Below are 25,769 nucleotides of genomic sequence, written 5' to 3' on the forward strand. Positions count from 1 at the left end.
ATTCCGTAGAGATGTTGGAGCACGTGAGGCAATACTGACCCTACGACTTATCTTAGAAGAAAGATTAAGGAAAGGCAAACCTACGTTTCTAGCATTTGTAGACTTAGAGAAAGTTTTTGACAATGTTGACTGGAATACTCTCTTTCAAATTCTAAAGGTGGCAGGGGTAAAATACAGGGAGCGAAAGGCTATTTACAATTTGTACAGAAACCAGATGGCAGTTATAAGAGTCGAGGGACATGAAAGGGAAGCAGTTGTTGGGGAAGGAGTAAGACAGGGTTGTAGCCTCTCCCCGATGTTATTCAATCTGTATATTGAGCAAGCAGTAAAGGAAACAAAGAAAAATTCGGAGTAGGTATTAAAATCCATGGAGAAGAAATAAAAACTTTGAGGTTCGCTGATGACATTGTAATTCTGTCAGAGACAGCAAAGGACTTGGAAGAGCAGTTGAATGGAATGGATAGCGTCTTGAAAGGAGGATATAAGATGAACATCAACAAAAGCAAAACGAGGATAATGGAATGTAGTCGAATTCAGTCGGGTGATGCCGAGGGAATTAGATTAGGAAATGAGACACTTAAAGTAGTAAAGGAGTTTTGCTATTTGGGGAGCAAAATAACTGATCATGGTCGAAATAGAAAGGATATAAAATGTAGACTGGCAATGGCAAGGAAAGCGTTTCTGAAGAAGAGAAATTTGTTGACATCGAGTATTGATTTAAGTGTCAGGAAGTCGTTTCTGAAAGTATTTGTATGGAGTGTAGCCATGTATGGAAGTGAAACATGGACGATAAACAGTTTGGACAAGAAGAGAATAGAAGCTTTCGAAAGGTGGTGCTACAGAAGAATGCTGAAGATTAGATGGGTAGGTCACATAACTAATGAGGAAGTATTGAATAGGATTGGGGAGAAGAGAAGTTTGTGGCACAACTTGACCAGAAGAAGGGATCGGTTGGTAGGACATGTTCTGAGGCATCAAGGGATCACAAATTTAGTATTGGAGGGCAGCGTGGAGGGTAAAAATCGTAGAGGGAGACCAAGAGATGAATACACTAAGCAGATTCAGAAGGATGTAGGTTGCAGTAGCTACTGGGAGATGAAGAAGCTTGTACAGGATAGAGTAGCATGGAGAGCTGCATCAAACCAGTCTCAGGACTGAAGACCACAACAACAACAACAACAACACTCCTACTACCTTTCTTGAATACTAGTGTGACCTGTGCAACTTTTCAGTCTTTGGGTACGGATCTTTCGTCGAACGAACGTTTGTATATAAGTGTTAAGTACGGAGCTTTTGTATCAGCATACTCTGAAAGGAACGTAACTCGTATACAGTCTGGACCGGAATACTTCCTTTTGTTAAGTGATTTAAGTTGCTTCAATACTCCGAGGATATCTATTTGTACGTTACTTATGTTGACAGTTGTTCTTGATTCGAAATTTGGAATACTTATTTCGTCTTCTTTCGTGAAGGAATTTCGGAAGGCTGTGTTTTCTAGCTCTCCTTTGGCAGTACTGTCGTCGATAGTATTTCCATTGCTATCGCGCAGAGAAGGCATTGATTGTGTCTTGCCGCTAGCGTACTTCACATACGACCAGAATCTCTCTGGATTTTCTGCCAGGTTTAGAGACAAAGTTTCGTTATGGAAACTACTATAAGCATCTAGCATTGAAGTCCGCGCGAAATTTCGAGCTTCTTTGAAAGATCGCCAATGTTCAGATCAGTAATGCAGCTATTGGTAAAGCTTTACGATGGGCTGTGCTTAGACCATAGACTCATTTACAGTGAGAGTCAGCTACCCCTAGTGTTGTGTTTTATGCAACCTGCGACGCATTCAAATACTACACGCAAGTTTTTCATATTCTTTCGCTTGCTAGTCTCGAACCTTTCATTGAGTCGTCAGTTTTTGACTGATTTCATGTGGCCCACCACGAATTCCTCTCTCGTGCCAACCTCTTCGTCTCAGAGTAGCACTTGCAACCTACGTCCTGAATCATTTACTGAATGTATTCCAGTCTGTCTTCCTCTACAGTTTTTGCCCTCTACAGCTCCCTCTAGTACCGTGGAAGCTATTCCGTGATGTATTAATAGATATCCCACCATCCCGTCCTTTCTTCTTATCGGTGTTTTTCATGTATTTGTTTCTTCGCCGATTATGCCGAGAACCTCTTAATTTCTTATCCTATCAGTCCACACTACATCCCAAAAGTTTCGATTTTCTTCTGTTCCGCTTTTCCCACAATCCATGTTTCACTAGCATACAATGCAGTGCTCCAAACGTACTTTCCCAGAAATTACTTCCTCAAATTAAGTTCTATAATTCTATGTTTGACACTAGTAAACTTCTCTTGGCAAGAAATGCCCTTTCTGCCACTCCTAATCTGCTTTTCTTGGCGTCCTTGCTACGACCACCGACGGTTATTTTGCTTCCTAATTAGCAGAATTCCTTATCTTCATCTACTTCGTGATCACCAACCATGATGTTAAGTTTCTCACTGTTCTCATTTTTACTATTTCTCATTAGTTTCGTCTTTCTTCGATTTACTCTCAATCTATATCCTGTACTCATTAGACTGTTCATCACATTCATCAGAATCTGTAATTCTTCTTTTTTTCACTGAGGACAGCAATGTTGAACAGTATTGGCGAAAAACTACATCCCTGCCTTCAGCCATTTTTAATGCGAGTTCTTCGTTCTTCGTCTTTCAGTCACATTGTTTCCTCTTGGTTCTTGTACATATTGTATATTACCCGTCTTTCCTTATAGCTTACCCTGCTTTTTCTCAGGATTTCGAAAATCTTGTACCATTTGACACTGTCGAACGCTTCGTCCAGATCGACAAATCCTATGAACAAGTCTTGATTTCTCTTTAGCCTTTCTTTCCATTCTCGACCGCAACGTGAGAACTGCTTCTGTGGTGCCTCTACCTTTCCTAATCCAAACTGATCGTCATCTAACAGTTCTTCAATTTTCTTGTTAATTATTGTATATTATTCTTCTCAGCAACTTGAATGCATGAGATGTTAGGCTGATTGTGTGATAATTCTCACACTTGTCAGCACTTGCTGTCTTTGGAATTGTGTGGATGATGCTTTTCTGAAAGTCAGATGGTATGTCGCCGGATTCATATATTCTACACATCAACGTGAATAGTCATTTTGTTGCCACTTCCCCCAATGATTTTAGAAATTCTGATGGAATGTTATCGATCCCTTCTTTGATCTTAGGACCTCCAAAGCTCGTTTAAATTCTGATTCTAATATTGGATCCCCTATCTCTTCTAAATCGACTCCTGTTTCTTTTTCTATCACATCAAACAAATCTTCCCCCTCATAGAGGCTTTCAATGTATTCTATTCACCTATCCGCTCTCTCCTCTGGATTTAACAGTGCAATTCCTATTGCACTCTTAATGTTATCACCCTTGCTTTTAATGTCACCGAAGGTTGTTTTGACTTTCCTATATGCTGAGTCTGTCCTTCCGATAATCATTTCTTTTTCTATACCTTCACATTTTTGCTGCAGCCATTTCATCTTAGCTTCCCTGCACTTCTTATTTATTTAATTCCTAAGTGACTTTTATTTTTGTATTCCTGAATCTCCCTAAACATTTTTGTACTTCCTTCTTCATCGATCAGCTTAGTATTTCTTTTGTTACCCATGGTTTCTTCGCAGTTATCTTCTTTGTACCTATGTTTTTCTTTCCAACTTCTGTGACTGTTCTCTTTAGAGATGTCCATTCCTCTTCAGATGTATTGCCTACTGAACTATTCATTATCGCAGTACCTATAACCTTAGAGAACTTCAAGCATATCTCTTCATTCCTTAGTACATCCATATCCCACTTTCTTGCACATTCGTTCTTCCTGATTAATCTCTTAAACTTCAACCTACTCGTCGTCACTACTAAGTTGTGATCTGGATCTATATCTGCTCCTGGGTACACCCCTCAATCCAGTATCTGATTTCGGAATCTCTCGCTGACCATGATGTTATCTACCTGAAATCTTTCTGTATCTCCCGGCCTTTTCCAAGTATACCTCCTCCTCTTGGCATTTTCGAACAGAGTATTCGCTATTACTAGCTGAAATTTATTGCAGAACTCATGAATAAGTCTTTCTCCTCTCTCATTCCTACTACAAAGACAATATTCTCCTGTAAAAATCTCTTCTTCTCCTTCCCCTACAAACGCATTCCAATCTCAGACGACTATCAGATGTTCATCTCCATTTACTTATTGTATTACCTGTTCAGTATCCTCATATACTTCACTCTCTCTTCATATTCTGCTTCTGACGTCGGCATGTATACTAGAAATTGTCGTTGTTGGTTTGCTGTCTATTCTGACGAGAATAAACCTCTCACTGAACTGTTCGGGAACTTACTCTCTGAACTACTTTCCTATTCGTAACGAATCCTTATCCTGTTAAACCATTTTCTGCTGCTGTTGATATTTTCCTATACTCATCTGTTATTCTTACAGGAAAAATAAACAGGACTGTTTTGTAGGAAATTTAATGTAGTTTAATTTTGTACTAGGATACGTTTTCACTAGAGGCCGTGGTTTTCGAATTATCCAATAGAAACGCGTAAAAGTGACCTTCAAACACGTTTCCCGTGAATAACTCGAAAACCGTGGTCTCCAGCGGAAACGTATCCCAGTACACAATTTAACTACATTAAGTTACCTGCAAAAAGATGCAGTTCATTTTTTTCTGTAGAACTAATAGTTAGCACATAGTTAACGAGGGTATATCAAAATTTCGCGTGTGGTTCTTGAATGCTTTGCGGGTTGCATAAAATTGATCGGAAGGGGCAACTGAATCACCATGTAGACTGCACTTGGTTTTCATATTACACATTTAACTCTCCAAAATCCTTACATTAACGCGAAGGCAATCTTTTTTCCATTTGGATAGGTGAAAGGCTAACAAACATTTTGGAACTTTGTACTGGTGATTTCGTCTGCCTACGAGCAACAGAATTGCAGTTCAGTGAATTCCTCCATTGTTGCACTAACGAGTCATTAAGTTCACTGCTTCCACAGGAGTAGAAGACAAAATATCTGTTGGGCGTGCGTGCAGTGTGATTTGTCTACATTCTTGATGTTTGTGCAGTTGTTTAGGTCTGCAAGTGTACAGAACTACCTAGCACTTGACGTTAACATTGATACGCCATTTCTCCAACCAAGGCACGACAGTTCTGAGTGCTGTCTATAGTCGTGAGTTGATGTTTCTTGGTTTCCAATCTTGCACTAGGATGGTGATGTCATCTGCATAGGTGACAACCATAGTATTCTGTGTTGTGGAATATCTTTTATGTAGAGGTTAAGCAAGAGGTATCAGAGTATGCTGCCTTGGGGTTCCCCGGTTTGTATACCGTGTCATGTTGATAGTTTACCTTGAATGTCAGTGTTGAAACTTATGTTTGCGAGACGTGAGCGTCGGGGAACGCAGTGTCGTTGAGCTTGCAAATGAGGCCGTTGTGCCATAGACGATCGAAGGGTTTTTGGATGTCTAGGAACACAGTCCCCCCCCCCCCCCCCCCCTTGTTTTGTATCCGTCCGTTATGTATTCAACTATGCGGAGGAGTTGAAGCCGAACTGCTCCGGTCTCAGGATATCTTTGTTGATGCAGCGCCTAACGAGTCGTTTTAGAATCACCTGTATTCCTTCTCGTCTCTGTTCTGCATATAGACGTACTTTCCTTACCGTGTCGCTTGCCCAAAAAGCCACCAGGCGGCACTTTGTCTCGCGGTGGTGGGCACTGGCCATTATGTTTTGGCTCATCAGACTATGCAAATGTAGAAGAGCTCAAAACGTTTTCCGGCCGCGAATACGAGGAAAATAGACGATAGGCAGGTTCGATGTTCCAACAATTCGTATATCAAATGCCTCAGTATTATCCACGCCCAAAAATTTTTATCGGCAGATGCGGTGTGTCAATGAGCATAGATTCTTGTTTTTCTGTTGGTATACAGGCTTCTCATGTATTTTATAGACCATTGTATCCAGGAGTCAACCTTATTACTTTCCAGTTGCTGTTTTACGTCCTGCAAAAAAAAAATCGATGGCGAAAATAGGTTTTGCATACCAGTAAGCACTGACCGCAACCTTCGTCGCTTTTGTTTTATTTGGTACAAAGCCACTAATTGCCACCCAGTGTCTTCAATTTTTGCTCAATTTCTGGCGTGTTGTGCATTCCTGTCTCATCCACAATAGCAAATCGGTGTACTAAACCACCAATGGCCCAAAAGTTGCCGGGGAATCCTTTTTTGTACTTACTTTTGGTCAGCATTCGAGAAATCCTAGCCATCTTTAGCGTTGTTAGTCCGCCAATCCTCAGCTGCTAGTAATATTAGCTTCATTATTTTCAAGTTTTATCTATGTGCAACTAAATAAATGCAATCAATGTTTCGCCTTAATTTATTCGGATATCTTCAATGGCCTGGAACACATGCACATTTTCAGTTACATGAAACATTTTTAACTTACGTTTTATGCCATTGTACTTACGAGGTGTGTTCAAAAAATAGACGAGTTCTTTTTGTTTTTCGGAAAGAACTTCATTTTATTGGTCTACATCAATGTTAGCCACTTCAAAATAGCCGCCATTACATATTATATACTTAGCGCTTTCTCCAATCCCAGAAATACTTCCGGAGCTCGATCTTTGAGGTGGAATTTTAGCTATCTTAGCGACGTTTTTTATCTGATCTTTGCTTCTGAAACAATAGCAATTAATATTTCTCTATTTTTGAGAACGGGAAAGAGTCACATTGGGGTCGTGTCTGGCGAATATCGAGGCTGGAGCATCATTACATTATCATTTTTGGCCAACAATTCACGAACAAGCAAGCAGCGTGAACAGCTACAATACAGTGGTGCAAAAAGTATGATTTGTTTCTCCAAATACGGTCTTTGTTTCGTATTGCTTCACGCAAAGGGCGTTCAACTTGTAGGTAGCTCTCCGTATTGCACGTTCAACCCTATAATAAGAACTCATGGTGCACTAAGCCGTTAGAATCGAAGAACGTTTCACATTTCGCCGCAGCTGCCGAACTCTTTTGAACATTTCACATTCACCCTGTCGAGATTTTTCAATCCTAGCGATCCAAAATGCTTGAGCTCTGACGATCGAGGCTTAGTATCGACTGCATATCCATAAACCCATGTTCCATTACGTTCATGACACGTTTCAGTGATTCTGCATCGTTGTTAGCTATGCAACTTTCATTCTCCGATGGTTTCTTTTTCTAACGTCAATAATTTCGAAACTAATTTTTCAGTCCTATCCTCCATTCCCAAAACTTCCGACAAAATTTCATGGCATGAACCAATTGATACAGAACATCATCCGGGACTTCTCTAATTGTGATATGGTGAGTGTTAATAATAATTAATTTCATTTTTCCACAATTTCATCAGCAGATTATGTGCTGGAAAGGTTAGGGCACTCGTGATCTTCATGAAGGGCCTTGTTCGAAACGCTTATGCCACTTAAAAACCTTTGTTTTACTCATAGCAGATTCGCCAAATGAAGTATTTAACATTCCAAAATTTTTCGTTGCTTTATTCCGTTCTTATACCAACATTTAATATGAACTGATCCATTTTTATACAAAATAAATAATTACCGATGTTACCAAAGCATTTGTGACCCTTTTGGCACCTGACTAATTATGCGATATGGCTAATACCATACAGATAGACTATTAGTTGCACTCTTTAACTTGGCCCTCTTTGATCAGTGAAAGTCGGCTGACGTCGTGCCGTTCCAGAATATTTATACTCGCTGCCATTGCTCGTAGTAGAAGTAGCCTTTGCAAATATAGTGTTGATTCATGTGGGGTGTTCTGTATAGTGATTATTAAAATTATGTACAGAAGTAAGCGAAGACTCTTAAGTATGTCTCCAGGATTTTGTTAAAGAGGACTTTAAAAAGGCTCAGGTTTATTTATTCTGAAAACATATTTATTTCTTAATTTTCTGCAAATAATTTTCTTTTAGGAGAACTTCATACAAATAGTATTTCGTCCATAAAATTAAGCAAGAAAAGTTTTTCTTAAGAAAGTATGACATGTATTCGTGTATATAACATATACCCCAATGCAAAGTTAATTATTTCTTTCTTTGGTAATATAATTTCACTCTATTGCCAGAAAAATTAAATTTCTAATATAAAGTATTGCCTCTTTGCTAACAAAACACAGCTGTCTTCTAATACAAGACTCAATATAACAGAGAAGAATCTTGACCTTGTGCTGAATAACTTGTAAAGTTAAATGGGTTCAAAACTCTTTTGACAATAGCTGTCTTTCTCCTACTACAATCTTGTATTTAAATTTACATCATAAAAGAAGGTTGTATACCTGGAAGAATCCTGGAGATACTAATAGGTATCAGATAGATTATATAATGGTAAGACAGAGATTTAGGAACCAGGTTTTAAATTGTAAGACATTTCCAGGGGCAGATGTGGATTCTGACCACAATCTATTGGTTATGAACTGCAGATTGAAACTGAAGAAACTGCAAAAAGGTGGGAATTTAAGGAGATGGGACCTGGATAAACTGAAAGAACCAGAGGTTGTAGAGAGTTTCAGGGAGAGCATAAGGGAACAATTGACAGGAATGGGGGAAAGAAATACAGTAGAAGAAGAATGGGTAGCTCTGAGGGATGAAGTAGTGAAGGCAGCAGAGGATCAAGTTGGTAAAAAGACGAGGGCTAATAGAAATCCTTGGGTAACAGAAGAAATATTGAATTTAATTGATGAAAGGAGAAAATACAAAAATGCAGTAAATGAAGCAGGCAAAAGGGAATACAAACGTCTCAAAAATGAGATCGACAGAAAGTGCAAAATGGCTAAGCAGGGATGGCTAGAGGACAAATGTAAGGATGTAGAGGCTTGTCTCACTAGGGGTAAGATAGATACTGCCTACAGGAAAATTAAAGAGATCTTTGGAGAGAAGAGAACCACTTGTATGAATATCAAGAGCTCAGATGGCAACCCAGTTCTAAGCAAAGAAGGGAAGGCAGAAAGGTGGAAGGAGTATATAGAGGGTTTATACAAGGGTGATGTACTTGAGGACAATATTATGGAAATGGAAGAGGATGTAGATGAAGATGAAATGGGAGATAAGATACTGCGTGAAGAGTTTGACAGAGCACTGAAAGACCTGAGTCGAAACAAGGCCCCCGGAGTAGACAACATTCCATTAGAACTACTGATGGCCTTGGGAGAGCCAGTCATGACAAAACTCTACCATCTGGTGAGCAAGATGTATGAGACAGGCGAAATACCCACAGACTTCAAGAAGAATATAATAATTCCAATCCCAAAGAAGGCAGGTGTTGACAGATGTGAAAATTACCGAACTATCAGTTTAATAAGTCACAGCTGCAAAATACTAACGCGAATTCTTTACAGACGAATGGAAAAACTGGTAGAAGCGGACCTCGGGGAAGATCAGTTTGGATTCCGTAGAAATGTTGGAACACGAGAGGCAATACTAACCTTACGACTTATCTTAGAAGAAAGATTAAGAAAAGGCAAACCTACATTTCTAGCATTTGTAGACTTAGAGAAAGCTTTTGACAACGTTAACTGGAATACTCTCTTTCAAATTCTGAAGGTGGCAGGGGTAAAATACAGGGAGCGAAAGGCTATTTACAATTTGTACAGAAACCAGATGGCAGTTATAAGAGTCGAGGGGCATGAAAGGGAAGCAGTGGTTGGGAAAGGAGTGAGACAGGGTTGTAGCCTCTCCCCGAAGTTATTCAATCTGTATATTGAGCAAGCAGTAAAGGAAACAAAAGAAAAATTCGGAGTAGGTATTAAAATGCATGGAGAAGAAGTAAAAACTTTGAGGTTCGCCGATGACATTGTAATTCTGTCAGAGACAGCAAAGGACTTGGAAGAGCAGTTGAACGGAATGGACAGTGTCTTGAAAGGAGGATATAAGATGAATATCAACAAAAGCAAAACGAGGATAATGGAATGTAGTCAAATTAAATCGGGTGATACTGAGGGGATTAGATTAGGAAATGAGACACTTAAAGTAGTAAAGGAGTTTTGCTATTTAGGGAGTAAAATAACTGATGATGGTCGAAGTAGAGAGGATATAAAATGTAGACTGGCAATGGCAAGGAAATCGTTTCTGAAGAAGAGAAATTTGTTAACATCGAGTATTGATTTAAGTGTCAGGAAGTCGTTTCTAAAAATATTTGTATGGAGTGTAGCCATGTATGGAAGTGAAACATGGACGATAACCAGTTTGGACAAGAAGAGAATAGAAGCTTTCGAAATGTGGTGCTACAGAAGAATGCTGAAGATAAGGTGGGTAGATCACGTAACTAATGAGGAAGTATTGAATAGGATTGGGGAGAAGAGAAGTTTGTGGCACAACTTGACTAGAAGAAGGGATCGGTTGGTAGGACATGTTTTAAGGCATCAAGGGATCACAAATTTAGCATTGGAGGGCAGCGTGGAGGGTAAAAATCGTAGAGGGAGACCAAGAGATCAATACACTAAGCAGATTCAGAAGGATGTAGGTTGCAGTAGGTACTGGGAGATGAAGAAGCTTGCACAGGATAGAGTAACATGGAGAGCTGCATCAAACCAGTCTCAGGACTGAAGACCACAACAACAACAACATAAAACCAAGTCAAAATTCCTTCAGCACATCAAAGCTTCTCAAGTTCCTCAATTCAACCTCAAATTTCAGTAAATTATCTTTCATTTAATCAAAATTCTTCAACTTCTTTAAGTGATCAAGAACAAGATTATTGTTTCGAAAGTCAGCTTGAAACTATAACAATCAAATTTATTTAAAAACCGAATACACAGCTACTACGAGCTACAGTTTCAGGATCTTACATTGCTTTACACGTTGATTTCAACTAGAATTCTGATATAAGCAACCTCATAAAAGAGTTTGTATTTTTTCGTAATATCATAGTTATACACTCTTTGATGCTAATAAACTCGTCTACAATACAACATACATTGTCATTTATATGATCTTCATTCACAAATGCGCTGTAGTTGTGATGGTTGGACTCACTGTTCCAAGATTTTATGAATAAGACATTTCACAGTGGAACATTGTTCTTCTGGTAAAACTTGAAGTCATGATATATCACTGTTTATACACAGATGCATAGTACATATTGTTGATCACTAGCCACCATCCGATGTAAATACCACTAAGCATATTGGGAATCTTCCTCAAACTAACATTAAAATTAAATACTGTCAGACCAAGAAATAAAGAAATATTCCCAAACTCAAGGTAAGTACTGTTACAAAAGTAATGAAAACAATTTTTATTTCGTTGTTTCTAAAACTTAAAAAATTACTGTTTGATGACAATTATAGAACATTTGAAAAAGAATAAAAACTACTAAACAAAAGGACATGAGTAAAAATAATTAATTTGAATAATTTTAAATAGATTAAAGGGATATTTAGTCCAGTACACAGATCGTTATGTGGATGTTTTATATAACAATTATCTTCACATGAAGGCAGCAGGCAAATTGTAAAATGAGTTAACCAGTTTAATTAAAATATTTTAATGTAGCACAACAAAATGAAAATATTATTTCCTTGTGCTATCCATGTCACATAAAATCAGAGTATTTATTGAAAGTTGGATAGATCTATCATCTACACAGGTATTTGTTTTACACGAAAGATGGACTTCTTAGATAATTAGTTATTTAAATATATATTTGATGAAATTCAAATTGGTGACTACTTTTCTTAAATAACATTAAATTTCTTTATGTACATGTAAGAATATAATCACCAGAAAACTTTATTTGATAACTATAGTAAAATCTTTATTTTTTCTTCCTCTTGCCATGACATTTAAATATTCTGTTGTAAGAGGAAGAGGATTATGTACTGATGTTGACGCTAGTTCAGTCAGTCTTTCATTGCCCATTGTATTCTGCAAGTAAATCTTCACTTGTGTCATTGTGGTCAGTTTTCCACAATGAAACGAGTGAAGATCTGACATTAATGCTAGTCTGGTCAGTCTTTCATTACCTATTGTGTCGTCCAGAGAAACTACGGAGCGGTATGAACTATGAACATATGAAATCAGTATTAGGTAATGGTGTCTTTTTTTTTTTTTTTTTTTTTTTGTTTTGTTTTGGAGGTGGGGCAAGGGTGAGGGGGTTAGCAGTGTATCGCATCTGTTCAAAAGCTGCATTACGAGAGACTCTAGTGTACCCTATTCTAGCATATTGCTTCTATGTCTTAAGTCCTTATCAGATGGACCTGACGGCATAAGTCGAGATGATTGAGAGATCGGACGGCTTGGATCGAACAGGTCGCTATGTCTCATCGAAAGTTTGGTACGGACACTCAGAAAACGTGTGGGAATCGTTCAATGAAAGGCATATGTTCCAGAGAAAACATGGTGGGATATTTGGAGAACCAATATTCGAAGTGCAGTGTGCAACAGTTCTGCTGACTGCATCGTATTATGTGGCAAAAATAGGAATCGTAAGAAAAAGAAGTTAGAGCACATGTGGAGACATACAGGAATTTTGCTTTCCTTCGCTCCATACGCGAGTTAATTATGATGTTGTTATGCTTGTTGCGTAGATAAGAACAAATCCATCTATTATAATAAATGTTTATTTTGTTTTTAACTAAACATGTTTCACCTGTTCCTACTTGGCATCATCGTGCGTCCATAAATAAGAAAACAATATGAGATTCAACAGACGGTGTAAACAATACAATTCCATTTCACATTACACTTATGTACGTGTACACTTATGTATGTGTATGGCGAACACAGTATGTCACGTGTCCGTGTGTTTGCATGGAATAAACGATTTCAAGAAGGTCGGTTGTCGTTGAAAGACAGCAGTTGGCCAGGACGGGCTCGTCGTGTCATTAACCCTTCTGTCATTGCTGCGGAGGATGCTGCCGTCAGAAATGACCGACGGCGAAAGACCTTCGGTTCATTTTCGGCATCAGTTACGGTATTGTATTGTATGTTAACCGAGGGCCTAGAAACGACGGAGAGGCTCCGTCCCCGCCGCAGCCGCAGTGGTCCACAACCCCACGACGACTTCTGCAGTCCACCTCACCCCTCCGCCGCCCCACACTGAACCACTCTTTCAGGGTTATTGTGCGGTTCGGCCCTCAGTGGACCCCCTAGGGAACGTCTCACACCAGACGAGTGTAACCCCTATGTTTGCGTGGTAGGGTAATGGTTATGTACGCATACGTGGAGAACTCGTTTGCGCAGAAATCGGCGACATAATGTAGCTGAGGCGGAATAAGGGGAACCAGCCCGCATTGGCCGAGGCAGATGGAAAACCGCCTAAAAACCATCCACAGACTGGCCGGCTCACCGGGCTTCGACACAAGTCCGTCGGGCGGATTCGTGCCTGGGCCCAGGTGCTCCTTCTCAATCCAGAAAGCCGTGCGTGAGACCGCTCGGCTAAGCGGGCGGGCTATCACTCACGGTACCGCCCATGCCGTGATGGAAGAGCATCTGAAGTTCCAGAAAATCTGTGCGCAATGGGTTCTCCACAGCCGACGGAGGAACAGAAGTTGAACAGAATGTCGGCATCACTTCAGCGACTGGAACGGTATCACGCTGAAGAATACCGTTTGCTGTCTCGTATTGTCACTGGAGATGAAACATGGCGTCATCATTTTGAGCCAGAGACTAAGCGTCATATTCAACCATGGAGACACATGGATTCACCCTCACAGCAAAAATCCAAAGCCGTGCACGCCACCTCTGGGAAAGTCATGATCTTTTTCTCTGACTGCAAGGGCCTGCTGCACATTGACATGAGTGCCTTCATTAAGTGCTTTCAGTCTCCTTTAAATCTTCTTGTTGGTCATTCATTCCACCGCAACACAGTCATAGCGCTGTGTGCAAGATCCGATTTGTAAAAGTATGCTTTGACACAAATTTTGCATGTTTAGTTGTGATGCGGTTGCTGCGTCTCCAGGTTTTTCTTGGTAGCTGCATGCCTGAAGGTGGTACAGTTGGGTTAATCTGACCCGCTAGGCCTCGTGATTAGATTACATTAGATTAGATTAGATTTTCGTTCCATAGATCCGTGCTGAGGGGATCCTCGTGGATGTGGAACATGTCAGTTTTTTTAAGCTGAAATAACAATACTAGTAGTATGAATGTATACAATACATCATTTGTTTCTATTAAAAAATTCGTCAGTGGAGTAGAAGGAGTTGGCCACTAGTAAGTGTTTCAGGCTCCTTTTAAACTGATCTTTATTTGTAACTAAATTTTTTATGTTTGCTGGCAAATTATTGAAGATGAGTGTTCCTGAGTAGTGGACCCCTTTTTGAACTAAAGTAAGTGCTTTTAAGTCCTTGTGCAGATCATATTTGTTCCTGGTACTGAATATATGAACTGAGCTGTTTGTTGGAAAAAGAGATATATTATTTAGGAAAAATTTCATTAAGGAGTAACTATACTGAGAGGCAGTAGTTAGTATACCCAGTTCTTTGAAGAGGTTTCTACAGGACATCCTTGAATTTACTCCACAAATAATACGTATTACACACTTTTGGACTCTGAAAACTTTTGTTTGACTTGAAGAGTTACCCCAAAATATTATACCATATGACATTATGGAATGAAAGTAGGCAAAGTATGCAAGATTTTTCATTTTTATGTCTCCTATGTCTGCTAACACTCGAATTGCAAATACAGATTTGTTGAGGCGTTTCTGCAGTTATGTGGTGTGCTCCTCCCAACTGAATTTATTATCAAGTTGTAATCCCAGGAATTTAAGACTGTCAACCTCTTCTATCTGCTCTTCTTCATACTTTATGCATATGCTGGGTGGAAACCTCTTACAGGTTCTGAATTGCAAGTAGTGAGTCTTTTCGAAGTTTAATGTCAGTGAGTTGGCTTTAAACCATTTGTTAATATCCGTGAAAATATCATTAGCAGATCTTTCTAGAACTACACTCGACATACTATTTATTGCAATACTTGTGTCATCTGGAAACAAAACGAACTCTGCTACTGGCAGTGTAACTGATGCGAGATCATTAATGTACACAAGAAGAAGCAATGGCCCAAAGATGGATCCTTGTGGGTCACCACGTGTAATTTCTTCCCATTCTGATGATGATTGATGACTTAAGTCACTAGTCCCTTGCACTGACACCCTTTGTTTCCTGTTAGCGGGGTATTACTTGAACCATTTTGCAGCACTGCATGTGACACCATAGAATTCTAATTTATTTAAAAGGATGTTGCGGTCCACACAATCGAATGCCTTTGACAAATCACAGCAAATACCTGCTGCTTGTAACTTGTGATATAATGAATTAAGTACATTTTCACTGTAGGTGTAAATAGCCTTCTCGATATCAGAACCCTTCAGAAATCCAAACTGTGTTCTTGATAATATGTTATTTGTGGTCAGATGTACATTCCTTTTTCTAAAATTTTGGAGAATGTTGGCAAAAGTGAAATCGGTCTGTAGTTTGATGGTATCTCTTTATCCCCTTTCTTGAATAGAGACTTAACATCTGCATATTTTAGCCAGTCAGGAAATGTCCCAGTTATAATTGAGTGGTTACACAAGTAACTAAGAATTTTACTAAACTCACAAGAACGTGCCTTAATTAACTTTGTTGATATTTCATCGTAACCACTAGAATGCTTTGATTTTAAAGATTTGCTTATGGAAGTTATTTCTTTTGGTGAAGTGAGTGATATATTCATGTACCTGAAGCTATTTGTAAAGGCTAGTTTCAGATATTCAAGGGCATTGTTTATTGATCCTGACAGTCCCATTCTATCAGTAACGGATATAAAGTACTTGTTAAATAGATTTGCCACATTATGCCCATCGGTTACTAATGTGTCATCTACCCTTAGTGCTATTTGCTCCTGTTCCTTTCTGGTTCTACCAGTCTCCATCTCGTGTAGCAAAAAGTGTCCAGTTGGGTCTCCAGCATTGTTCTAAATGGCAAGAAGCTGGTTGGTGGAGACTGTTGTGGTGGTACACTGCAGGCAACATCCTGCTAGAACACTGCGGCTAAAAGTCTACGCTTATGGCGGCTGAACTAATCATCGCGTCTCTCCAAATCATTAACATTATACTCAGTACCCAACCACTAAAGATGTAGGATGCTAAATCCGCATTTTGCAGGTAATCATCGAAGGAATGGGTAAAGAAAAAAGTGAAATGATAGAGCTTTTTAATGGTTACAGAAGATCACTTCAGACAAATGTGGAGAGGGTTTGTCTGAAGAGGATAAGACGGCAGTGCCATATCCCGATTTCCCAAAAACTTCGCTCAGTGAAAAAGGAGTCAAAATAAGGAAACACGTGTCTAGACCGTTTGTGAGAAAATGACCGTCAACATTTTCGAAATACTTTAAATGATTTTTAGCGCGCTATAAGCTAACTGGTGGCATAGTGGTTAGGGTCGCTGTCTCTCAATTTTTGCGTCCCGTGTTCGAAACTCGATTACTGTTTTCATTTATTTTATTTTTTTCATTTATCTACCCATATCTGTAGAAGGTTCCTACACGAATGTTTGTTATCAGGTTAGGGGATACAAGGGAGTTATATTAAATGTAAAATTACAACTGAGTCTCACAATAAGCGACATGCATTATCACATAATAAAATGTGTATTGTATTTTCAGGGGTTACAATTTTTTGAACTTCTCATATTCTTACATTTCATTCTTATATTTTATTCTTATGTTTATTCTTCAGGGAGATTTAGTGCAATCGCCTGGATTATATCGATCGTAGAAACATTCGAAATACAGAAATTTCGAACACCACGAGCATCGCGCTAAGGTAACTTTGCCACAGCCACATTTATTCATATTAATCTCACTCGCAAAAGAAAGGACGCTAACATTGCTGAAGATTTCACCCTTTGGCAATAATTTCGCGGCAAACTTCGCGTAACGGATAGCTTTTCCAAAAACTGGCGCTTGCAGCATCAAAATTCACTCCAGGAACTTCAACGAAAACAATTTCAAATAATTTTCCCGTTCATTTATTGTATTTGTTTAATTCATCTAGCAGACATACAATTAGTAGACGAAAAAGACAAGTTATTTCAGTATACACTGGGAAACATTTGTGTAGTAATCTTCTACGGACGTGGATAGATTAATGAAAAACAAAAATAAAAATAATTATCGGATATTCAACATGGGACGCAAAAGTATGAAGCGGCGACGCTAGCCATTGGGCCACTACTTTGGTTGACGTGTTTACTTTCTAAACGGCACATACAGTTCAAATGTTCAAATGTGTGTCAAATCTTATGGGACTTAACTGCTAAGGTCATCAGTCCCTAAGCTTACACACTACTTAACCTAAATTATCCTAAGGACAAACACACACACCCATGCCCGAGGAAGGACTCGACCCTCCGCCGGGACCAGCCGCACAGTCCATGACTGCAGCACATACAGTACCTCGAAAACTTTGATCGTATTTTTCTAAGAAACGGTTGAGTATCTACGATTAAGCAGAGACACTTTCGCTTATTTTGACCCGTCCTCCACTGAGTGAAGTTACTAGTAAATCGCGACAAGGCACTTGCCGTGTTCTCCTTGTGAATAGGTCACAATGATTTTCCAGCTCCTTGCCTCTCCAAAAGACCACGGTCCTCCTCCTTGTGTTTTTTTTCTAGTTTTATTATTGTGTGCAACGTGTCCGTAGGCTGGTGGAGGCGGACGAGTGGCCGTACCTGGAGCTGCGGCCACACGTGATCAGCGCTCTGAACCTGCTGGACCGCTGCGACCGTCCGCTGACGCTGCTGCGGCAGCTGCGAGAGACACTCAGGCCCGGGGGCCGCGCCCTGGTCGCGCTCGTGCTGCCCTACCACCACTACGTCGAGACAGGTGTGCCAACAACATAACAATTGCCACGGTTAACGCACTAATAATTACACAAACTGTACTTTATTTATAATTGGCACAGTACTGTTTGCGACCCTTCATCTCCAGTGCTTATAGTCAACTGTCTTCTGAGTAGTGATAAGAAAAATGTAGATGCAGTCAATTTTGCAGACATTCTTTTTGTACCTATCGAGTGGAATTTTAACGTGCTGTAATTTAGTTTTATGTGGAAATATATGTGATAAAAGTATCTGGACACCCCCAAAGACCGAGCCGGGTGGCGCAGTGGTTAGCGCACTGTTCTCGCATTCGGGAGGACAATGGTTCAATTCGCGTCCGATCATCCCGATTTAGGTTTTCCATGATTTCCCTAAATCGGTCCAGGCAAATGCCGGGATGGTTCCTTCGAAAGGGCACGACCTACTTCCTTCCCCATCCTTCCCTAATCCGACAAGACCGATGACCTCGCTGTGTGGTCTCCTCCCTCCCAAACAACCCAGCACCCCCAGAAACATAAGTTTTTCATACTAAGTGCATTGTGCTGCCACCTGCTGCCAGGTACTCCATATCAGCGACCTCAGTAGTCATTATACATCATGAGAGAGCAGAAGGGGGCACTCCGTGGTACTCACGGACTTCGAACGTGGTCAGGTGATTGGGTGTCACTTGTGTCATACGTCTGTACGCGATATTTCCACGCCCCTAAACATCCCTAGGTCCACTGTTTCCGTTGTGATAGTGAAGTGGAAACGTGAAGGGACACGTACAGCACGAAAATGTACAGATCGACCTAGTCTGATGACCGCCGACAGTTGAAGAGGATCGTAATATATAGCAGGCAGATGTTTAATAGGCAGACATCTATCCAGACCATCACACAGGAATTCCAAACTGCATCAGGATCCACTGCAAGTATTATGACAGTCAGGCGGGAGGTGAGAAAACTTGATTTCATGGTCGAGCGGCTGCTCGTAAGCCACACATCACGCCGGTAAATGCCAAACGACGCCTCGCTTGGTGTAAGAAGTGTAAACATTGGACGATTGAACAGTGGAAAAACGTTGTGTGGAGTGTCTAATCACGGTACACAATGTGGCGATCCGATGGCAGGGTGTGAGTATGGCAAATGCCCGGTGAATGTCATCTGCCAGTGTGTGTAGTGCCAACAGTAAAATTCGGAAGTGGTGGTGTTACCGTGTGTTCATGTTTTTCATTGAGGGGGCTTGCACCCGTTGTTGTTTTGCGTCGTGGCACTATCACAGCACAGGTCTACATTGATGTTTTAAGCACCTTCTAGATTCCACTGTTGAAGAGCAATTGGGGGGGTGGCGATTGTATCTTTCATTGCGATCAAGCACCCATTCATCATGCACAGCCTGTGGCGGAGTGGTTACCCTTCAGTAACATCCCTATAATGGACGGGCATGAACAGAGTCCTGACCTGAAGCCTATAGAACACCTTTGGGTGAATCCTGTAGAACACCTTTAGGATGTTTTGGAACGCCGACTTCGTGCCAGACCACATGACTGACATCAATACCTCTCCTCAGTGCAGCACTCCGTGAAGAATGGGCTGCCATTATTGAAGAAACCTATCATCAAGGCTAAGATTGCGCCAACAGCATGTTGAATTCCAGCATTTCCGATGGAGGGTGCCACGAACTTGTCTTTTCAGCCAGGTGTCCGAATACTTTTGATCACACAGTGTACTTCTTACAGAGATACTGTAACTCTTCAGACTGTAAAATTCAGTTCTCTAACCATCTATTTGCGTATACTATTTAAAAAACCACACAGAAGTATGTTTTTATGTGATAAATAGTAAAATGCTGCATGCTTCATTTAGTGCAATAAAATAAACAAGGAGCATAGAACAACACTTAAATAATTGCAAAAATAAATGTTACATAATAATATAAATTAAAAATTTCAAATGATTTGTGCCTTAAATATTGGTCTAAACATCATGGTCGCACAAAGACACCCCCCCCTCCCCCCTCCCCCTTGTAGTATACTGTACAGAAAGGTAAACCTGAGATTTAAGGGATAAAAAAGATTGAATCATTAGCATGGGAGCATCATACTGACAGGTTGCACAGACATCTGACAATGCAGTGACTGCACACTGAGTGGTGGCAAGAAGGACGAGACAATTTTATGGCAAGAACAGTAGGCACATATCCTGACAGAAAGATGACACCACGAGAAGATCATAGGATTGTTTGACTGGCTCTGATGGTTATACAGATGGTGACTGCTGACATCTGGGCAGAGGTTATGGGCAGAGTACCACCACACCTATATGTGTAATTGCTGATTTTGGTGATGAAAGCAGCAGAAAATTTGCTGACAGTGCATAATTGCATTCTTTGATGAAACATTGATTTCTGGAGCAATTCCACTTGTAGACAAAGTATTTTGTATGGTATGAGTTGTGGCTGGTGTTCATACCGAGCAGCTTCCTGACGGATGCAGTGATTTGGAGCCCTTGCACTGACTGCCCTGACTGCGCGTTGTGTTTTACCAAATATAATAATTTTATACATCTGAAGATGGGGTTTTTAACATCCCAAAACTGGTCACAGTGAATAATCATTAGTGCAACTGAAGCAGATCTCTTCAAAGTAATTAATTGTGCTGTATAGATAATGGCTTTCTTGACCTTCAAAATATTACGTATACTAACAACAGATTCACAGCACTTTTATTCCATCATTAAGTTTTCTGTGAACAGTCAGCAATTATTTGAAGGTAATACTAGTGTTAAGAAATATAACTAAAACTAAACTACACCTGAACAGTTCTCGGAAGGCCCAATGCTATTGGCCAACTGCCATGTCCTCCTCAGCCAATAGGCATCACTGGATGATGATATGGAGGGGTATGTGGTTGCCACACCACTCTCCCAGCTGCTGTCAGTTTTCGTGATTGGAGCTGCTACTTATCAGCAAGTAGCTCCTCACAAGGACTGTGTGCACCCTGCTTGCCAACAGTACTCAGCAGATCCACACGGTGACCCATCCGAGTGCTAGCCAAGCCCGACAGCACTTAACTTCCTTGATCTTATAGGAACTGCTATTACCACTTTGGCAAGGCTGTTAACTGATATATCATTTGGAATAACAATAGCCTCCAATATCCAATTGCCTATAAAGGAGCAAAGTGTGCAGTCATAAAAATATTTGATTACCTCCCTCAGAACTAAGGTGCTGGCAGATAATAAGAGTTTTAGAAACAAATTGAAATAATTTCTACTTGACCACACCTACTCCAGTGATGCATTTTAGAGTAGGTACAATGTATGTGGTTGGGTTACTTTTATTGCATTATGTTGTAGATTCAGGCTGAAACAAAAAAAAATCCTTGTTGTAAATAGCCAGTGTCTAGCCATGTTTTCACAAAGAAAATGTAACTTGCTTGTGAATCTATTGACATGTTCCACATCATAGCAATTTGTTGTGAAAAAGATACACAGAACATGTAAGAAACTAAACTAAACTAGAGGCAGTATATATTCAAACTACCTTAAAGGAGAAGTGAATAGCAGGTGTAGAATCATGTCAGTTGTATGTTTCAGGCCTCAGTACAACACACTAGAATTACTACACTGGTGGAATTGTAAAGTGATACTCCATGAAGCACCAATCTGGTATTTATTGAACTTCAAGGAGATGATGATCATCAAACTATTGGTATTACATTACTATACTTGCATTCTATTCATAATTGATGCCTATCATCAATGTCAGTCTTGGGTGTGACTGCCATTGGCATAAGTACACTCTTTTGTTCATTGTAGTGTGGAGCAAACAGCTTCCAAATATCATCTTGAGGAATTTCTTGCCAATCTGGGAACATATGCTGTGTCACTTCATGATGACTCCTGGATGGAGGTTGGTATGAAAGTATGTCTCTTACCATCACATTCCAGACATGTTCTGTGGGTGATAAAGCAGGGGACCAGAAAAGCCAGTCAAGGATCTGTGATATGAAATACAGTGTGTGGTCATCCATTGTCATGTTGAATATACCATTTGGTATCATGAAACATACAGGAACAGGTTTTACCACTGTTGCCACACTCAGTGATCATTCAGCCTCCCTTCAATAATTACAATATCAGTCCTATTGTCATATTAATGGCTCTCCATATCATGATTCTAGGAGTTAGTGTGGTATGGATCTCAAGAGTCGCTGCGCTATCTGTGCCCTTTCGGCAGGTTGTCTACAGACATGTTTGCCTTGAGCTGGCTGGCACAGGCAGAAATGGGACTCATCTCTGAACACCACAAGACAGCACTCAGCATCCCAGTTACCTCTGGCTGTTCACAATGCAAGTCACTGTTGTCTGCAGTATGGTGTCAGTGGTAAATCACTTGTTGAAACTCAAAATGAAAACCCAGATACCAGTAATCTGTTCCCAACAATTTGTGGTGGTACTCCGCTCATAATCTCTGCCCAGGTTTCAGCAGCCGTCACCTGTATATCCATCAGGGCCAGTCAGACATTTCAGTATGATACTCCCATGCCCCGCTTGTGCTAATGATTCAGTGTTTTTTCATCCTTAAGTCATGAGGTGGCTTTTCTGTAATATATACTACAAGCGGTGAGGAGGGGAGGGGAGGCAGGGGTTTCTCTGGGACTATTATGTTTAAACTAAGATTTAAGGCACAAACCATTTGAAATTTTTAATTTATGTTATTATACAGCATCTACTTTTACAATTAATTAAGTGTTGTTTAAATGCTCCTTGTTTATTTTATTGCACCAAAAAACGCCCAAAGCATTTGACTATTTATCACACAAAAATATACTTTTCTGTAGTTTTTAAATAGTACACACAGATAGACTTTTAGAGAACTGAATTTTACATTCTAAAAAATTATTCTATCTTTGTAGCGAGTAAATTTCCACATAAAACTAAATTCCAGGGTTTCAGTTCCACTTGACAGGTATAAAAAGAAAGTCTGCAAAACAGACATTCAGTGCTTGAACCTACATTTTTCTTATCACCTCTCAGAACCCATTTGACTATAACTAACATTTTAAGTATTTTATTAGAGAAACAGGCAGATCCCCATCACAATAGTCCTGAAGTTCTTCATCTGAAGATGATGCTGTTCCATAGCAGAACTGTGATCACTGCCTATTGTAAAATCATCATCTTTTTCGTCTATTTCTTTATCTACATCACTTGACACCTCCCTCTGTCCACCAACTAATAATTTCATTAAATTTGGAAAAGTTAAAACTGACAAATTCCTGTGAACACATTTTGTACTAGATGGTACTGTACTGGAAAAAAAAACAGGTATGTATTTCACAGGGCACCGTCTAGGAGACCCTAACACCTGTCAATGACATATGTCAATAACAAACAAAGAAGGTAATAATGCAACTGTCAACAAAACACTGTAATGTTGGCAATTTAAGGAGTGTAGGGGGAGTATAGAAGCATTCCAAATCAGCTGACCTTGGAACGCAAGTTTGAAAATTTTTGCACAGTCTGAGAGACCACACCTTGTGAGTTAAAGATTAAAGTCTGAAAAATGGTGATAAGCTGCATGGTGTGTGTCCTGTGTACATGTTGTGCTGTGATCTCCACCACAGTAGGATAAAAATATGGATGAAATTTTATCAGATATGACACAGGCATGGAAGTGCTGTAGTATCATTTGAGCAGCATTTGGTCAAGGTATTCATGATGTCATCCTGTCTATTTTGTCAGTGTATTTACTATGAAACTTAAGGCTGTGTATAATGCCCTAATGTTCAGTCAGAATGATTATTGGTCAGCAGTACTTTGGTGCCACCTATGTACAAAACTGTGATTTTATTTTTAGGTTATCAGTCTGTTTTGATGCTGTACTCAACCTTTCGCTATTGTGTGCTAGTATTTTCAAGACCACAATAGCTACTACACATATCTTCTAAATTTTTTTTATATTGTAGCCTCTGTCTGCTCCATCCAGTATCAGTTCACAGCTCATGGTCTAGTGAATATCATTGCTGCCTCTGGATCGTGGCATACCCGGTTCGATCCCCAGCCTGGTCAGGTATTTTCTCCACCCCGGGAATGGGTATTTGTGTTGTCCTCAGCATTTCATCATCATTCAGGAGAAGTGACATGACTGTACTATGCAAAGTTTGGGACTTTGTATGGATGCTGGTAAACATGCAGCTGGGTTCCCCACAAACCATACCAAATATCATCCTTCCAGCATTACATTAATTATTCTTGGATGCGATATATGATGTCCCAGTAACCTGCCCCTTCCTCTTATGAGGGTACGCCATAGTTTACTTCTGTCATGTACTCACCTATTTATTTTAGTACTTCAGTTCAGACCTTCAGGCATTCTTTGATAACAATAGATTCCAATTGCTTCCAGTTGTTTCATTCTCTTATTTCCAATTGTACATATTTGACTTTCATACCAGGTGAAAACTTTCAGGAAGCTCATCCTTAGTTCCATATCAGCATCTGATAACAATAGAGCTTTTTTTATTAGTTATCCACATCCTGTGCCAACTATCGTGTCAATTCCTTTAAATGGTCTCCAAGTCTTCCTTACATGCTGCCAAATGAGCTACATCATCTGCGAACCCTAGCATTGGAATCTGCTCCCCTGATTATCATTTCTTCTACCTTGTTTATTCATTTCACACTTCATAATGCTCCAAAGTAGTTGTGCTCTGTTCTTGTAATTATGATTGCCTCCTTTCCAATCTCCAGAGAAGTTCTCTGGCATACCTTGCAGGACTAGCACTCCTGGAAGAAATGAAAGTTGTGAGGGTAGGTCAGAAATCATGTATGGATAGATCAGTTGGTATAACAGTCACATGGGGATGGTAAAGGTCCCAGGTTTTATTCCTGGCCTGGCACACAGTTTTAATCTGCCAGGAAGTTTCAAATCAGTGTACACTCTGCACAGAGTGAAAATTCATTGTGGAGTATCTGTCCCTCTGTAGCTAATCCTCAATGATAGAGTGCTGCATTGGTGCCTTTTGACCATCAAGTGCACATAAACCATTTATTATGGTGTTCACAATTGTTTTATGAAAGACAGTTGGATTTAGAAATTAATTACCAGCCACTTTTCCACTATGTCTTTCTATTCTTGCTGGGAAAGTTACTGTGTGGGAGTAACCAAAGTTGGACATCAGAATCTCTGGATGCCCCCCATCAATACTATCTGATATGAAATCAATATTGAATAAGCTTCAAGGGGAATATGAAAACACAGTCCTTTCAGGCAGCCAAATTCTCAAGCAGTCATATCAATATAAGTTACCCACACTCTGTGCCAAGTATACTGTGAATTCCTTTAAATAGAAACCATTATACTATATGAAGATGTGTCCACACCTGACATTAACTTTGTTACTGGTATTGAGTTGCTGGAGATGCATGTGTTACCTTGTAACAGAGTATAAATAAAATTATGAATTTCATCTATCATTTCATTTTTATGCATTTAATTTTGATATGTCCCTTGTGTCAGTGTAAGCTGTGATCATCTGCAAACTCTGTTCCCTCAGTGGCGGTATAACCATATACCACATCAGAGAACTGAATGGCTGGTAAAGTATAATAGACCATTTTTAGATATAAAATTTGTTTAAATCTCTACTGCTTAAATTCCTTGCATTTATTCAAAACAACAAATACATTTTTGTGCAGATAACAATTCTGATAAAAGTGCCATGTTCTAAAAGTATTCTACATTTAGGCACTATGTCAAACACATTAGTTTCTATATTATCTGAAATTCCACTTTTCTGCATTGAAATAAAAATGGTTAAAATAAAGAAAGAAGTATAATTTCTAGTTGTAATTAAATCATTCATGGAAATCTTCAGTACACAGCAGA

At 39.7% G+C, this 25,769-nt stretch overlaps 1 protein-coding gene across 1 annotated transcript in view; it reads left to right on the forward strand.

Moving 5' to 3' along the window:
- LOC126252197 (protein-L-histidine N-pros-methyltransferase-like) overlaps nucleotides 1–25,769 on the forward strand; it is a 153,296-nt gene that overhangs the window by 126,594 nt on the left and 933 nt on the right. Inside the window, exon 5 of the mRNA XM_049953068.1 lies at nucleotides 17,717–17,898. Within this exon, the coding sequence (XP_049809025.1) occupies nucleotides 17,717–17,898 (182 nt within the window). The remainder of the gene's footprint in view (nucleotides 1–17,716; nucleotides 17,899–25,769) is intronic.

Source organism: Schistocerca nitens, chromosome 4 (genome assembly GCF_023898315.1).
Source record: "Schistocerca nitens isolate TAMUIC-IGC-003100 chromosome 4, iqSchNite1.1, whole genome shotgun sequence".
NCBI lineage: Eukaryota > Metazoa > Arthropoda > Insecta > Orthoptera > Acrididae > Schistocerca > Schistocerca nitens.